The 16636-nt window shown below is 42.6% G+C and overlaps 1 protein-coding gene across 10 annotated transcripts in view; it reads left to right on the forward strand.

The window, feature by feature from the left end:
* Positions 1-16636, forward strand: part of LOC104152949 (high affinity cAMP-specific and IBMX-insensitive 3',5'-cyclic phosphodiesterase 8B) — an 89773-nt gene that overhangs the window by 16300 nt on the left and 56837 nt on the right. Inside the window, exon 1 of one of the 10 annotated variants that reach the window (XM_009688566.2) lies at positions 14888-14914. The exons of the other annotated variants lie outside the window; for them this stretch is intronic. Within the exon in view, the coding sequence (XP_009686861.1) occupies positions 14903-14914 (12 nt within the window). The 5' untranslated portion in view covers positions 14888-14902. Of the gene's footprint in view, positions 1-14887; positions 14915-16636 lie in introns of those variants that run through there. 10 annotated transcript variants of the gene reach the window in all.

Raw genomic sequence — 16636 nt, forward strand, 5'->3', positions numbered from 1 at the left:
AAATGGGCAGAATGGAGTTCTGAAGCAATGTAGCTATTGGAAAACAAGCTATTAAACAGCTATTTATAGGCCTAGAACAAACTGTGCTCGCAGCCAGTTTGCATGTAGAGCTGTAACCTGTTAAATTTAATTACAATTTGTTTGTTTATTTTTGGAGCGGCAGGGAGAGGAATCAGTGTGAAGGTCAAGGGGCTGATTCCCCTCTTATTTTATGCATATTTTAATCAAAACAGCAGAATGCTTACCATTAGCAGACAATTTAGCACTGAAAAAAGATCATGTTAATCTGATGTGAAACTGGGCGCTCACTCTGCAAAGTTAGCTTTGGAGCTCCTTTCGGCACTCACTTTTCCCTTTGTTCTTAGGTGGGCCAGTTTTCCACAGGGACTACTGAAGAGACTTTCTTCTCCCTGCCACTGCTTAGAAATCTGTTTAAAGGCACCGTTGAACTTGAGCTTCGTCAATGCTCATCATTTTCCTGCAGTTATATTTATAAATGTGCACAATGATTATTATTAAAATTCAACTTACCTAATCAAGCCATTGTGCTAGCCAGAAAAACAAGAAATCTCTCTTAGAAAAAGAGGGGGAAAATGAGACTTCAGAGTTTGTGCATGTCTATTTTGGAAGTGAAAGAAAGATCTTCTGAAACTTTGAGATCGAGACTTTCCCCAGGGTAGGTGATAACCTGGTGGTTTTGGTGCTATCTAGAGATGAGACACCCAGATTCAATTCTCTGTTTTGAAAGAGTCTGAACAGGTTCTCCCCTGTGAGTCCCCAACCTCCTGGGCTGTTGGCTGTTGTGAATTTCTCTTCCTCTAGGTTCTAGGAGCTTCCCTGAAATCTGTCGATTTCCAAAGAGTTCCTGTCGTGATGAATCACTACCTCCTAGTGTTGCAAAGTAAGTAGTTTCCTGGAGAGCTGTATAATTACATTAGAAGGTACCACAAGCTTTCAGAAAAAGGTGTTATATTACTTAACATACATGAATGGTTTTATTGTGAAATGTAGTTAGAGTTGTGTTTGTGCTAAGCTGTGTTGTGCGCTTGTGGAATAGGTGAGCAAATAGGATGCAGAACACCTTGCTACTGATTTATTTCAGGTTGCTTCCTGTTACCTGAGAGAATGCAGTGGGGGAAGCCAGGATGACAAGGCAAGAGATCTCAAGAGTTTCGATTTCTTTAGTTCTGGAGCAGTGGGTGAGTTGGGGAGGCAGAGGGGCTGGCTGAAGCTGCTGGACAGCTCACACGAATCTCCCCAGCACTCTGGCAGGGGAGATGCACCGTGCTCATCAGCGCCTTGCAGGCTTCCTTTAGGAGGACTAAAGGACTAAGTTGGTTGTCTTTTTTTTTTTTTTTTTCCCCAGACATAAAAGCTGAACTAGAGTACAGATAAGCATCAGGATGTGGTGGCTAGTTAGAGAAGAGGTAGATGAAGTGAAGGCCTGAGATGGGCTAAGCAGAGTGAGACTTACTTATTCAAATGAAAAGAAAGGTTGGAACAGTTGTGAAAGGAGCATCTGTCATGGGATGGAGGAGGCTAGAATAGGGACTTAAGCAAAAGGGAATAGGGCTGGAGGGCACACTGAAGGAGTGTTTTGGAAAAATGATAAGTCTTGATGGCACAGAATGATCATGAGACTTGGGAGTCTTGAGGAGTTGTGATGTCTGAATTTATGATTCGTCCAGATCCTATAGCTACACGGCAATAATGTAGCTTGCAACTCAGTGCTGAGAATTTTACATATTATAGCAATTTTCTTGAAAATACTGTTTCTGGAATTTATTTATAGGCATCTTAATGGGCTTATAAAGTAATTCAATTATATATCTGTTTCACTGCAATAGGGAATGCGTAGGAGGTATTCTGTTTTGTAAATTTGTAGTAGCATGTCCACTGCTGCCTAAAGCCACCTAATTATCTGTGCTTCTCTGTGTTTTTTACTTTTTTCCTCATCAAGACAGCAGAGCGCTCTCTAAATCTGTATAAATCTATATTTGAGAGCGAGAGAGAGAAGTATCTATTATTTACCCAGACAAGTTGAAGGCTACTAACCAGTCTGTTTCCCAGTGCAAGTTGTACATTCTTGAAAGGAAAAAAACGTCTTAACTTCACCTGCCTTTTTCCTTGTCTGGAGTACTGCTCCAGACAAACTATACTACCTTGCCATCACATTGGGACATTTAGGGGAGAAGTGTTGGTAGCTAAATGGATGTTTTTACTGTAAGACAGGAAAGGGAGCTGACTGGGAGGGTCTTGTTGTAATGAGGAGAAAAAAAAAAAAAAAAAAAGCAGGGCATAGCCAAAATTATTGTAAAGTAAAATGGGGATACTTCTAGTAAAACTTAAGTGAAATGACAGTGTTTACTCCTGGGCTCCAAGCCCAAATGGGTTATTCCCAAGAGAGTACTTGCACAGTGTATTAGTTCTGTGGGTCTGGTACACAGGAACAAATTTAATCCATAGCTTTTTCATTTGAAAGTGACTTTGTATAAATGTTGTAATTTTATGTGGCGCACCAGGTTTTTTGTGGATTCTAACATTTCTGCTCATTTCAGTGACAGATAAGCTGGAGTGAGCAACAGAACTTTCTTTTTTTTCATATGCCGTCAGTGGAATTGTTCACGTTTCAAAAAGATTTTTTTTCTAATGTGATTGAAAACTGTGAGTTTGATAGATATCAAGGGAAGAGCTGAAGGGAAATAGTTGTGTCAGTCTTGAAATTTTAAGTATTATATTTTTATTTTATCATTTTAAGTTAGCTTATATGCATTTCGGTGTTGGAGATGTCAGACTTTTTTTCAGGCAGACAGCAAGCTTAGTTAATTAACTGAAAATTTCAGGTGTGAAGCCAAGTGTTTAAGCTTTAAGGTTAAATATGATAGAGTTATCAATAAAATAGAAACTAGCCAGACTGATCAATGTTACTCTCGGAAAGTGTGGGGATACTGTGTGGCCTCTGCTAAGATCTTGCAATAAATTAGATCTACATGCTGCTCTTGGAGGTTTGGGTCTTCCCTGATGTACGTGGAACAAAGTCATGAATTTCAAGTGGGTTCCTGGGTTTTGTCCTAATACCTACCATTTTATCCTGACACATGCTTACAGAGTTTGAAGGGGGTGGGGGAGAAGGAGGAAAAAAAAGCACGTGTTGAGAAATTTTCTTAACAAAAAATAGTTCAAAACAACAGTTTCAGGCTTTGGGCTCAAATTTGTTTCTTTCTTTCCTGCCATATCAACTTAGAAAGTTCCTTTGTTGTCTATTTGCACATACACTGTTAACTGAAACAGCTGATCTACATGCAGATCTTTTCTGGCCCTCTGCCATTTTAGTGGCTTAGGGACCATCCATACAGTTCAAAGAGCTCAGTAATGAATCATCTTCAAAGAGGGGAATCCTTTTCATGGGTTCCACCAGATTTATACAAGAGGTTATTTTTAGATCAAGGATTTTTCATTTAGAGCATTAAGACATCTGTGGCCTCGCCTTAGATTTGAAAAATCTGCTCTGCGGAAAGTAATTCCTTCAAGGCCATCCTTTTATGTTCACTTTATTGCTATTTTTCATTTGATTGCAAGTAGTCTGCAGACTAAAGTCAAAGAGGGCTCTGTATTTCTGTAGCTTGCACAGAAAGTCCTGTTTTCCTGTATGGTTAATGCAGATGGTTGCCTGTGTTAGGATGATGCTTAATCACCATGCTAACTGGGTTTGCTCTCTGGGATCAATGCATGATGCAGTTTAACTATTTGAGTCTGAGATACATGTATGTTTACAACTTGGTATTTTTTTTGAAGCACGTGCAGTTTTTTGGCATATAGCACGTTAAATAGCAAATGAAAAAAGAATATCTTCAGGACACCCCTGTTTTATTTGGAAACTTTGAAAGTATAGCTGCACAGGATTCACTGGAATAAAATGAAGGAGGATGGAGACAACATGCTCATAGTTGCAAAGTGTTTCAATTTGTGTTACTGTTGAAGTAAAATGGTGTTGGAGATACATGAGCATCTTTGAGTTTGGGCAGGGGAGCTATGCCTAGAAGATACTGCCATCAGGCAGATTTAGGAATGTCTGAGTGGTAAAGAAGGACAAAAAGCCTCTGTGCACTTCAGAAACTTTTAGGAGAAATCAGGTTAGCTTTGACTATGGGCGTACACTATAAGAACGTTTAACAGAACTAGCCTTCTAACTGGACACCAGAACGTGAAGAAGATAAGTGGGAATGTTTCTGAGGTGCTTACAAGAAGTACTTTTTTTTTTGTATATCACTTCTTGTCAATAAAGGAAGAACAGTGTTTTACTTCAAAATTTAATGAAAGCTTAAAATACAAAACAATATTCAGTGATACCTCAATAAAAACTTTATACCTTTTTGCACTTCCTGCCCCAGTGCAGAAGTGTGCAATTCATACATGTATTCTGGAAAGAACAGCCAAATGGGCACGCTTTTGAATGAAGCATCTGGACCAATGGACCCTTAGCCACACAGGAGCACCCGGAGGAAAAGGCAAGTGATAGTAGGAAGTGACTGCAGGGGCACCCATCTGCTGACCTGACCTCCTGTCTAGAGAGCTGGGGGCTTGAATCCAAGATGTTGTGGAGAGACTGTCAAACTTGTCTACCCCTCTGATTATTATCCTCTGCTGCTCTTCCATGTGAGCATCAATTATACTGCTAAGTGCAACTTGGAAAGTATCAAATGTGACTACAGAGCTCTAGAGGAGCTGGTCACGGGTATGGGGGCCGAGGTGATTTTCTCCTTGATCCTGACAGTGAGGGGGAAGGATGTGAAAAGGAATGAAAGGCTGCTGCGAGTCAACAATTGGCTGTGCAGCTGGAGTTGGCAACAGGGTTCTGGTTTCTTTGACCGTTTGATGCTGTTTGAATTATCAACATCTGCTTGGGAGAGATGGGATCCACTTCATTAAGCAGAGCACACATCTTTGCCAACAGGCTGGCTAACCTGGTAAGGAGGTCTTTAAACTAGGAAAGAAGGGGGAAGGGGAGGGTTATAGGGATCACACAGTCAACAAAACAGGGCTAAAGTGGGAGTCCCTCAAGCATTTGCATGCAGGCATGCAGGAGGTACCTAAAGACAAGGCTATGGGGAAACTGTTGCACCCCTTCTGGGAAATCGGCACACTCAGATGCCTCTCTGAAGTGCTTTACACAAATGCACACAGCATGGGGAGTAAACAGGAGGAATTAGAGATCTCTGTGCAGTTGCAGGGCTATCATCTCATTGTGATTACAGAGACATAGTGGGATAGCTCGCATGACTGGAATGCTGCAGTGGATGGCTACAGGCTCTTTAGGAGAGACAGGCCAGGAAGGTGAGGAGAGGAAGTTCCCTTTATGTGAGAGAGCAGTTGGAACATGTGGGCTGACTGAGAGCTTATGTACCCATAAGCTCTAATAAGATAAGGATTATCAGGCAGACCAACATGGGTGGTACCATTGTGGGTGTTTGCTAGGCCACCTGATGAGGAAGAAGTAGATGAGGCCTTCTACAGACAGCTGGAAGTAGCCTCGCATTCTTAGGCCCTGGTCTTCATGGAGACTTTAATGACCCCAATCTGCTGAAGGGACAACGCAGCAAGGCACAAGCAATGCAGGAGGTTCTTGCGGAGCATCGATGACAGCTTCCTGATACAAGTGACAGGGAAGCTGATGAGGAGAGGTGCTCTGCTGGACCTCAGACTTACAAACAAGGAAGGGCTGGCTGGAGACTTGAAGGTTGGGGGCAGCCTTTGTGGTGGAGCTCAGGATCCTGTGAAGAGGGAGGAGGGCAAAGAGCAGGATCATAACCCTGGACTTCAGCAGAGCAGACTTTGGCCTCTTCAGGGACCTCCTTGGAAGAGTCCCATAGGATAGCATCCAAGAAAGAAGAGAGATCCCAGAAAGCTGATTGATGTTCAAGGTACACTGCTAAGGCCAGTCCTGAGGCATTCCAGACCTTGGAGACAAGAGAGGAAGGCTGGAGAAAGGAAGACTCTCCCTTGGTGGAGGAGGATCGGGTTAGAGATCTTTTGTCCAAACTTGACATCCATAAATCCATGGGCCCCGATGGGATGCACCCACGAGTGCTGAGGGAGCTGGCGGATGTTATCGCTGGGCCACTCTCCATCATCTTTGAAAGGTCCTGGAGATCAGGAGAGGTGCCTGAGGACTGGAAGAAAGCCAATGTCACGCCAGTCTTCAAAAAGGGCAAGAAGGAGGAGCCAGGAAACTACAGGCCTGTCAGCCTCACCTCCATCCCTGGAAAGGTGATGGAACAGCTCCTCTTGAAGGTCATCACTAAGCATCTGGAGGACAAGAAGGTGATCAGGAGTAGTCAGCATGGATTCACCAAAGGGAAATCATGCTTGACCAATCTGATAGCCTTCTAAGATGGGATGACTGGCTGGGTAGATGAGGGCAGAGCAGTGGATGTTGTCTACCAGGACTTCAGCAAGGCTTTTGACACTGTCTCCCATAACATCCTCCTAGGTAAGCTCAGGAAGTGTGGGCTAGATGAGTGGACGGTGAGGTGGCTTGAGAACTGGCTGGATGGCCGAGCTCAGAGGGTTGTGGTGAATGGCGCACAGTCTAGTTGGAGGCCTGTGGCTAGTGGTGTCCCCCAGGGGTCAGTCCTGGGTCCAGTCTTGTTCAATATATTCATCAATGACCTGGAGGAAGGGCCAGAGTGCACCCTCAGCAAGTTTGCTGATGATACTAAACTGGGGGGAGAGGCTAACACACCAGAAGACTGTGCTGCCATTCAGAGGGACCTGGGCAGGCTGGAGAGCTGGGCGGAGAGGAACCTCATGAAGTTCAACAAAGGCAAGTGCAAGGTCCTGCACCTGGGGAGGAATAACCCCATGCACCAGTACAGGCTGGGGGTTGACCTGCTGGAAAGCAGCTCTGCCGAGAAGGACCTGGGAGTCCTGGTGGACAACAGATCAAGCATGAGCCAGTAATGCACTCTTGTGGCCAAGAAGGCCAATGGGATCCTGGGGTGCATTAGGCAGAGTGTTGCCAGCAGGTCAAGGGAGGTGATCCTGCCCCTCTCCTCAGCCCTGGGGAGGCCTCACCTGGAGTGCTGGGTCCAGTTCTGGGCCCCCCAGTACAAGAGAGACATGGCACTACTGGAGAGAGTCCAGCGGAGGGCTACCAAGATGATGAGGGGCCTGGAGCACCTCTCCTATGAAGGAAGACTGCAAGAGCTGGGCCTGTTCAGCCTGGAGAAGAGAAGATTGAGAGGGGATCTCATCAACGTGTACAAGTATCTGAAGGGGGAGTGTTGAGAGGATGAGGCCAGCCTCTTCTCTGTGGTGCCCAGCAACAGGACAAGAGGCAATGGGCAGAAACTGAACCACAGGAAGTTCCATCTGAACCTGAGAAAAAACTTCTTCACTGTGAGGGTGACAGAGCACTGGAACAGGTTGCCCAGAGAGGTGGTGGAGTCTCCTTCCCTGGAGATATTCAAAAGCCGTCTGGATGTGATCCTGGGCAATATGCTCTAGGGGACCCTGCTTGAACAGGGAGGTTGGACGAGATGATCTCCAGAGGTCCCTTCCAACCTAAACGATTCTGTGATTCTGTGATTACCCCCTCCGAGCTCAAGAACAGTCCATCCCCGTGAGCAAAAGTCAAGCAAAGGGGGCAGGAGACATGCCTGAGTGAACAAGGATCTCCTGGCAAAACTCAAACAAAGAAGGAAGTATGCAGAAGGTGGAAGCAGGGACAGGTAACCTGGGAGGAATATAAGGCCAGATGAATATGCAGGGATGGGGCTTTGAAGGCCAAGGCCCATCTGGAGTTTGATCTGGTGAGTGATGTCAAGGACAACAAGAAGGGCTTCTATAAATTGTAACAAAGGAAAACTAGGGAAAATGTGGGCCTGCTGCTGAATGAGGCAGGGGCTCTGGTGACAAAGGATATAGAAAAGGCAGAGATACTGAATGCCTTCTTTGCCTCAGTCTTTACTGGTAAGACTGGCCTTCAGGATTCCCAGACCCTGGAGACCAAGGAGAAAGTCTGGAGAAAGGAAGACTCCTTTAGTGGAGGAGGATCGGGTTAGGAATCACTTAAGCAAATTGAACATACATAAGCCCATGAGCCCTGATAGGATACACCCATGAGTGCTGAGGGAGCTGGCTGATGTGATTGCAAGGCCACTCTCCATCATCTTTGACAGGTCATGATGATCAGGAGAGGACTGCAAGAAACCAAATGTCACTCCAGCCTTCAAAAAGGGCGAGGAGGAGGACCCAGAAGGAGGACAGGCCAGTCAGCGTCACCTTGATCCCTGGGAAGGTGATGGAGCAGCTAGTCTTGGATACCATTTCCAAGTACACGAAGGACAAGAAGGTGATTGGGAGTTGTCAGCCTGGATTCAGCAACGGGAAATCATGCTTAAACAACCTGATAACCTTCTATGATGGGATGACTGGCTGGGTAGATGAGTGAATATTGTCTACCTTGACTTCAGCAAGGCTTTTGACACCATCTCCCATAACATCCTCAAAGGCCAGCTCAGGAAGTGCAGGTTGGATGAATACACTTTGAGGTGGACTGAGAACTGGCTGACTGGCAGAGCTCAGAGGGTTGTGGTGAATGGCGCAGAGCCTAGTTGGAGGCCTGTAGCTAGCGGTGTCCCCCAGGGGTCAGTCCTGGGTCCAGTCTCGTTCAATATATTCATCAATGACCTGGAGGAAGGGACAGAGTGCACCCTCAGCAAGTTTGCTGATGATACTAAACTGGGGGGAGTGGCTGACACCCCAGAAGACTGTGCTGCCATTCAGAGGGACCTGGACAGGCTGGAGAGCTGGGCGGAGAGGAACCTCATGAAGTTTAACAAAGGCAAGTGCAAGGTCCTGCACCTGGGGAGGAATAACCCCATGCACCAGTACAGGCTGGGGGTTGACCTGCTGGAAAGCAGCTCTGCCGAGAAGGACCTGGGAGTCCTGGTGGACAACAGATCAAGCATGAGCCAGTAATGCACTCTTGTGGCCAAGAAGGCCAATGGGATCCTGGGGTGCATTAGGCAGAGTGTTGCCAGCAGGTCGAGGGAGGTGATCCTGCCCCTCTCCTCAGCCCTGGGGAGGCCTCACCTGGAGTGCTGGGTCCAGTTCTGGGCCCCCCAGTACAAGAGAGACATGGCACTACTGGAGAGAGTCCAGCGGAGGGCTACCAAGATGATGAGGGGCCTGGAGCATCTCTCCTATGAAGGAAGGCTGAGAGAGCTGGGCCTGTTTAGCCTGCAGAAGAGAAGACTGAGGGGGGGATCTGATCAATGTATATAAGTATCTGAAGGGAGGGTGTCAAGAGGATGGGGCCAGACTCTTCTCAGTAGTGCCCAGTGACAGGGCGAGAGACAACGGGCACAAACTGAAACACAGGCAGTTCCATCTGAATGTGAGGAAGAACTTCTTTCCTGGGAGGGTGACAGAGCACTGGAACAGGTTTCCCAGACAGGTTGTGGAGTCTCCTGGACTTGGAGATATTCAGAAGCTGTCTGGACACGGTCCTGGGCAATGTGCTCTAGACGACCTTGCTTGAGCAGGGGGGTTGGCCTAGATGGTCTCCAGAGGTCCCTTCCAACCTTGGCCATTCTGTGATTCTGTGAATTCAAAATTCACTGCTTCGCATGTTAGGATCCAAATCTTACTCCTGGAAAGACCGCACTGACATCAGTGAGATGAAGTTTTGATCTTTGTCAGATGAGAAGGTAGTAATGGCGAAAAGGCTAAACAAATTTTTGAAAATTTCACAATATTTTTAGTTTGATGGAGATAAATGATTGAGCCCTGATATGACCTCTCCTTGTTGATGGGCAGTCAGGGACCAAAACAGCTGACCAAAACCCTTAATGTGTCTACCTGTTGCCAAGTCTCTCTGTTCATTCTTTAATGATCAATTACTGTCTCAGTTTATTCCAAGTATCACAGAAACTGATGATTATCTGACGAAGATAGACATACTTTCTTTTCTGTCACCAGCATGTAGGCCATGGTCACCAGCATGTATGCCGTGGACGGCATCAGACAGGTCTGCCCTTCTCGTCTTCATTTGGTAACTGACTTGATTTTTTACTTTTTGCAATGATGTATCTTGCATCTTTGGTAGTGGTTGAACTGTTAAATCCATGTTGAAAGTCGGGAATAAAATGTGTGACTCTTCCTATGGCCTCCTGTAACATCATATGCATTGTTACAGATTTGGCTTCACTGTCTGTCTTTAATGCTTGCAGATGTGTTCAGTGAGCCATATGGAAATGACGAATCTTTCTCTTTGAAGGAAAACATCAAATGGAGCACTAAGGTGAAGAATTTAGCAATCATCTTTAAATAAATATGGTTTCTAACTTGGTTTGCATCTCAGTCCAATTCAGTCAAAAGAAGCCAAGCAAGGTTTTGAATTGGCCTAGTAGGCTCTTACTCAATCCACTGTTGTTATGTTTCGTTTTATGGAGAACCTTGTCATATGAGCAACCAAATGAATGAAACGCTTATCTGATATTACTGTCAGCAACAGAAATGTAAAGTGACCACCAGTCAATGCTGTGTGTTCTACTGGACAAAAAAATTCATGGAGAGTTCTGCAGCACTTCGTGTCGTGTACATTTCAGTGATAAGTAATAATCTCAGAAATGTCTGTAATCTACCTTTCAAGAGTAGCATAGATGATCATTAAACCAAGCCATCTTAAGTAAGATAGACGATTTTGCAGCTGTTTCATTTTCTCAATATGAGTCTGTTCACTAGACCTAATTTATAAGTCCTTGCCAAGTAGAGTGTATTTATTCCATTTCTGTACACACTCACAGTATCTTCATTAGTCTTGCAAAGATAATAACATAATTTGTAGTGGGTACCAGTGAAATGCCTTTTGTAGTGTTCATAGTATAATCTAGTTACTTGAACCTGCCTATAATTTCATTGCAATTTATAGCAAGTGTCCTTTGCAACACAGAAAAAATGAATTAAAGTAACTGGCATGTGCAAGAAATGGAGAAACAATTGTTATTTGCTGTGAATGTAGGTAAGGTTCCCATTGTAACATCATGTTTTCACTTTCTTAATCTGCTAAAATGATCAATAGCTACAAAACTGTTAAGTTTTATTAAGAGTATTTATTAAGGATAGAAATAAGGTAACCTTTTTTTGTAATCTCATATGCACAAAGTCAGTTTAAGAGTTCTGTGTCCAAAGTTCTGAGACTGCCTGATGTCTCTAATACTGTGGCTTTTGCCTCTTGTGAGATGACTGGCTGCAAAGAGTTCCTGCTTTGCGATGAGGATTCCTGCTGCATCACAGAGGTTGTTCGAGTGCAGTTAAGTGGGAGGAAGATCCTTACTAACTCCTGCTTGATTGGAAGGATAGTTCCCAGTTCAGACAACAAGATCCCTCTCTGGATAAAAATGGGAACTGTGTCTAGAGTCACTTTTAGTTACTTTCCAAAAACTTTCAAAACTTACCAGAGTGAACTAGGGAAGTGCTCTGATGTGATCAGGTTTTAAGAACATGTGGCAAGAGCTATTGACTGAGTCATTAGAAAAATTCTATGTACATCATGATTGAAATTAAAATACCAGATTAGGGAATGTTTATTTTTTTAATTATTTTTAATACCAAGGTGGATAAGGATATTTGTTAGGGTTCTTGTAAAGTAAGATGCAAAAACGTTAGTTAATAGATACGCATTATTTCATTAGAACATATATGAGGAGAATTGTATCTGCAAATGTGTGTATCTCATTATTGGAAACTGTGAAAATATTCTAAAATATGAAATAGTAAGCATAACACAACAATCAAGCTTTTATATGGGAATGGTGGTTTTTCAGCATTTTGTGTGTATCCATTTCACATTTTTAAAAGACGACCCTGAAATGGATCAAAAATGCACCTTTCCGTAAGTTCTATATAGTTCCTGTTGCTAGCAAAATGACTTCTCCCCTTCTTTCTCATCCTTATTCCTATTTTTTTCTTTTAGGCCTAAAGTCACCCCTAAAATCAGATAATAATCCTAATTCAGATCTAAGCAGCAGCATTCATACAGTTTCTGTAGGGGAAGAAAAATCACTGTAGAAGATGCACTTAAGTGGTGAGTCAAGGCTGCTTTTATTTTAGAGTACGCAAGGCCAGCTCCCATTTCAGAATAGCGCTCTGTGGAAGATAAGTTAACCATACGACTGTTAAATTGTTTGAAAGGCAAGTAGGGCTGTTGTCTCAGACCTGCTGTAGCTTCAGGAACGTGTGACTGTTGAAGTAACATTAAAAACATGACTTCATCTTCACAACCTTGAGGACTTGAAAGTGACTTTGCTAGATTTTTAATGTAAGTTTTCTGAGTAATCTGTACCCCATATATGGCTGTTTCTGTGGAAAAACATAATGATTGCAAACAATATGTCAGACTATGCATTCCTTTAAACCTGTACATACAAAAAGGAGGTAGCCTTCCACAAAACATGTAACATGAGTTCACAGGGATACTGGACAAATAAGTGAAAAAGACATCTTTTGAGGATTAGTAAATCAAAAATGGTTTGTATGTGTGATAGGAAATGCCTGAGGCTTGCATCCCTCCGTTGGAGAATGGATGTAGGAGGTAACGTGTGCTTGCCTGGGTCTTATGCTCTTCCCTTGGTGTCCAGTGTTGACCATTCTCAGATAGACAATATTAGCTCAGTGGCTTGATGTGACCCAGTACAGCTGCGCTTGTGTCTTTGCAATCCTGGCCTCCATTGAAGCCTGACTTAGCAAAATAGTTAAGCACATGAGTAAAACCATGCAGCTTGACTGGAAAAACGAGCGCACTCGTTTGACTTTACATTTCCTCAGGGTCATTGCACTTGGAAGAAGTTTACAACAGCCTTGAGGCGGTTTTAACCTGTGTCTGGCAGCTAAATATAGAACAGTAGGTTAGCTCTGTGTTACTAGAAAGGTCTAAAAAGGGGTGCAGTGAAAAGTGAAATTTCCCTGAGAGCTACATATGTGAGCGTTTCTTGTTACAATAATGTTGTGTGGATCCTGAAGACTTGAGGCGTAATTCTGTGGTGAGCAGTACTAATATATTTGCCATACCATAAGTGTGGAGAATTAAGCCATCCTTATTACATTATCATTTAATCACAGGAGTTCCGCACATGTGGCCAGTGAACTGATCAGACTCTTTTAGGTATGCCCACAAATGGGCTTTTTATGTTCAATGACCATAACAATTACAGATATTTCAGATGTATTTTGTTATGAGGCCCCTAGCCCAATGTGTCTCATTTATTTTGTTTGGTAGAAGCATTTAAACTTTAACAGTAATTTGCTATGTAAACTGTAATATCCGGAAAGGTCTCCTGGGTCAGAGAACAGTTCCCTGCAGTTTTAGGAAACCATCTTCTGTAATCCCTTTAATTTAACAAAGTCATGAAAAAGTTTACTGTGGTCCTCTCTGATGTGCTGAACTGGAGTCCTAGAAGATGACTTTGAGGAACAGAGGTTTCCTTCTGCTTGTCAGGTAAGCTCTCCTCTCTTCTGGTCATCCCTGTTTCTTCTGTTATACCCAGCTAAGAACCTTCCAACATACAGTAACATACCTAAGTGCATAATGTGGTGCTTCATAGCTTTCGAATTTCAGCTCTTTTTGTAATACTCCTGCCCTCAAGGTTCTCTGTGATCCTGCCCACCTTACTGGTCTTTTACTTACCCCATTTTCTACAGTTCTTTAAATAACTTTTCCTTTGGCATCCCAAGAGATGCCGTTCTGCAGTCTTGAAAAGGTCAGGCTTACTGAATTTCCTCTAGAGAATCACTTTGCTTTTGTCAAATCTTATATTAGGCTGACCCGTAAGTTTGGAATTTCATCTTCTATTCAATAAACTCAGAGTCTTTATTCTTCCATACAACTCTGGAATGGTTTTTTAGCGTGAATGCTAAAGTGTTGGGCCTATAGTCGCCCGGATTGCTTTCCCTGCTCTCAGCATCTCATTTTCCCCAGCTCACGTCAAATATTTCTCAGCTTAGAAAACTATCTGTGACTCAGCAAGACATTTGTAGAAGTTACTATTTTCTGTATTGTGATACGCATTCATGAATAAATACAATATTAAGAAGAAATAAAACCTGTCTATTCAGAGGCCATCTAAAGAGAGTTGTGAAATAAAGATATATTCTCTCTATATACTCCAGCAGTATATTCTTCTTTTGTGTCATCGTAGGCTGTAATGTCAGACAGGGAATGATTTATGCTTAAGTAGTTCTTCAGTGAAGTTGTATAAAGTACTGAGTCTAACCCATGAAAGTGAGTAAACCATACCTGAATAAAAGCTTTACTGGTGAAAGCTTTGTCAGTGAATTGGAACTAAAATCTTGCATGACTTTTAGAGACAGGAATTCTAGATAAAGTGATTCAAAGGTGTCAGGCTTTGAACTGCTCAAGAATGTCAAAACCTATCTAATCTCTTGAAAAGAAGGTTAATATTCTCCTACAGTTTATTTTATGTATGTGTGTTTGTGTTTACATTTGTATGTATATATATGTGAGATAAATTCCTTGGGACAGGAACCATTTTTGGCATGTGTACTGACTTAGCTCTTGCGATATTGTTTTCTGTGAATAGGGGTCTTGGATTTGTTTGTACTCCAGTAACAAGTAAAAATAATGTCAGAGAGTTTCATGACTCAGAACAATAGTAGATGAGGGAAAGATGCAGCTGTAGGACACAAGGCTCTCTGTGATCAGTGTAATAAATGTTTCCCACAGCTCTGGTTTTGCTTAATTCTGCGAAATGCTGAACATTCTGGCCATGCTATCTTTCAGTGTACAACAAGCCCTTCTTGTGTTCAGTGATACTGCTCGTTAAATAAGTAAAATTAAACGGGTTGCTGAACTGAGACTGTGGTGCATAAGATTAAGCTTATGCAGTATAAGGTGAGTAATGGCATTCGAAATAGACTCCTGTACCTACTTTTGGGGGGAGAAAAGGTGTGGTAGTCAGCACTGCGTTCTAGAATCAGAACTTCTGCATTTAACTTTTGAGCATGGAAGTTCATGTACTGTACATGTGCAAAATCCATGGAAGAATATCCATTGCTGACACGTTTGTTAGGGAATAGTGTTTTACTACTTGTGAATAGTATAACAGGGTGATTTTCTATTCTTTGAGTATTGTGTGAGGAGTGAGTTGAATAATACACTCTAATGATGGACAGGCGTTCTGCTCAAATAGATCTCAGCAAATAAAAACTGGAGTAGCAGTAACAGCCTTCTGTAGAACACTTGCATGACTCTGTAATGCTGCTTTTGGAAAGTGACACTTAAATTTGGTTGTATTTCCCCTTGTGAAAACTGGAATAAAATGTCAAAAAGTATTTTTTTTCCAGAAAGCTTTTAATGATTTCCCCCCAGCCTGTGGAAATGGTGGTGAGTAATACTGAAACTGTTATTGCTTAATGCATAAGTAATAATTTGCTCTGGTGCAGCAGGCTAGCTCAAGGCCTTCTTTCTGTACTTTTACAGAGTTTATTTGGAATGCAAGTGTATGCAAAAATTAAATTTTAGTGTTAGATGCTGATCCTACCAATGTTTACAGGAGTTGAGCAGAAGCAGTGAAGTCAATATGACTGCCTTCTGGTTTATAAGACCGGGTAATTACATTTCCGGGTTTGTAAGACTGGAGAAGTAAGTTTACAGACTTATTAGGGCAGATCCTAGTTTGCAAGGTGTGAGTACTTCAGGTATATCTACCATGCACCATTTTGTGTTCCTCTGGGCTAAACTTTCTCCTTCCTCTGACCACTTCATGATGTGCTGCTTTACCCACCTTGTATCAATACTACTTCTACTTTTACTCCCTCTTACTTTGTATTTGGGTGGTGCTTATAGGATCAGTCAGCCTGTGTGCCCTATTGTACTAGGCATTATAAAAGTGATCTTTGCCTCTGAGGTTTATAGCCTAAATAGATGAGAAAAGCTGCATAAACATTTTAGTTTTGAATGACAAAATAGAGAGGTTTAAAATGCTAGTTTTGGGTAACAGCCCTGTGGCTTAGTTAGGTGATTCACCAGCAAGCAAGGCATTGTGTACTTCCCGGAAGGTGATATCCAGATGTCAGTACTGGACTCTCTTAAATTCATACGCTGCTACTGCTGGCTGGATTATCTGCAATAGCTCCATCAAAATTAAAATAGGAACTTAAACTGAATTAAATGTGATCATGAATAAGTCAGTATGAAGGCCTCTGAGTGACTTATTTTGATGATAATTTGGCTTTACTTTTTGCTATCCCCACAATTCTTAGTGTGGGACATAGCACAAACTTTTATGCTGATAATTTATAACTGCATGATAAAAGGATTTGGTGAACTGGAGGCTTTGTTATTGGAGAGACTGTCACTTTTGATATTTGAGATTGAGGGGTCTACTTTGGGATTAGTTCTTCTATCTAGGTTTCTGATAACAGAATTGGCAGCAAAATTGTTAATTTTAGACATAGTTAACATAGACATATTTAAATGCTGGTTTTAGATTTTAGAATTAATGCTCAATTGTAATGGAAGAAGTGCACATACAGATCTGTTATTCTGAAAACTCAGGAAGAAGCTTTATATGGTGGTTGTACTGTATATTTACAGTTTGGAGGTCTTTTTTTA

This window comes from Struthio camelus, chromosome W, assembly GCF_040807025.1.
Source record: "Struthio camelus isolate bStrCam1 chromosome W, bStrCam1.hap1, whole genome shotgun sequence".
Classification (NCBI taxonomy): Eukaryota; Metazoa; Chordata; class Aves; order Struthioniformes; family Struthionidae; genus Struthio; species Struthio camelus.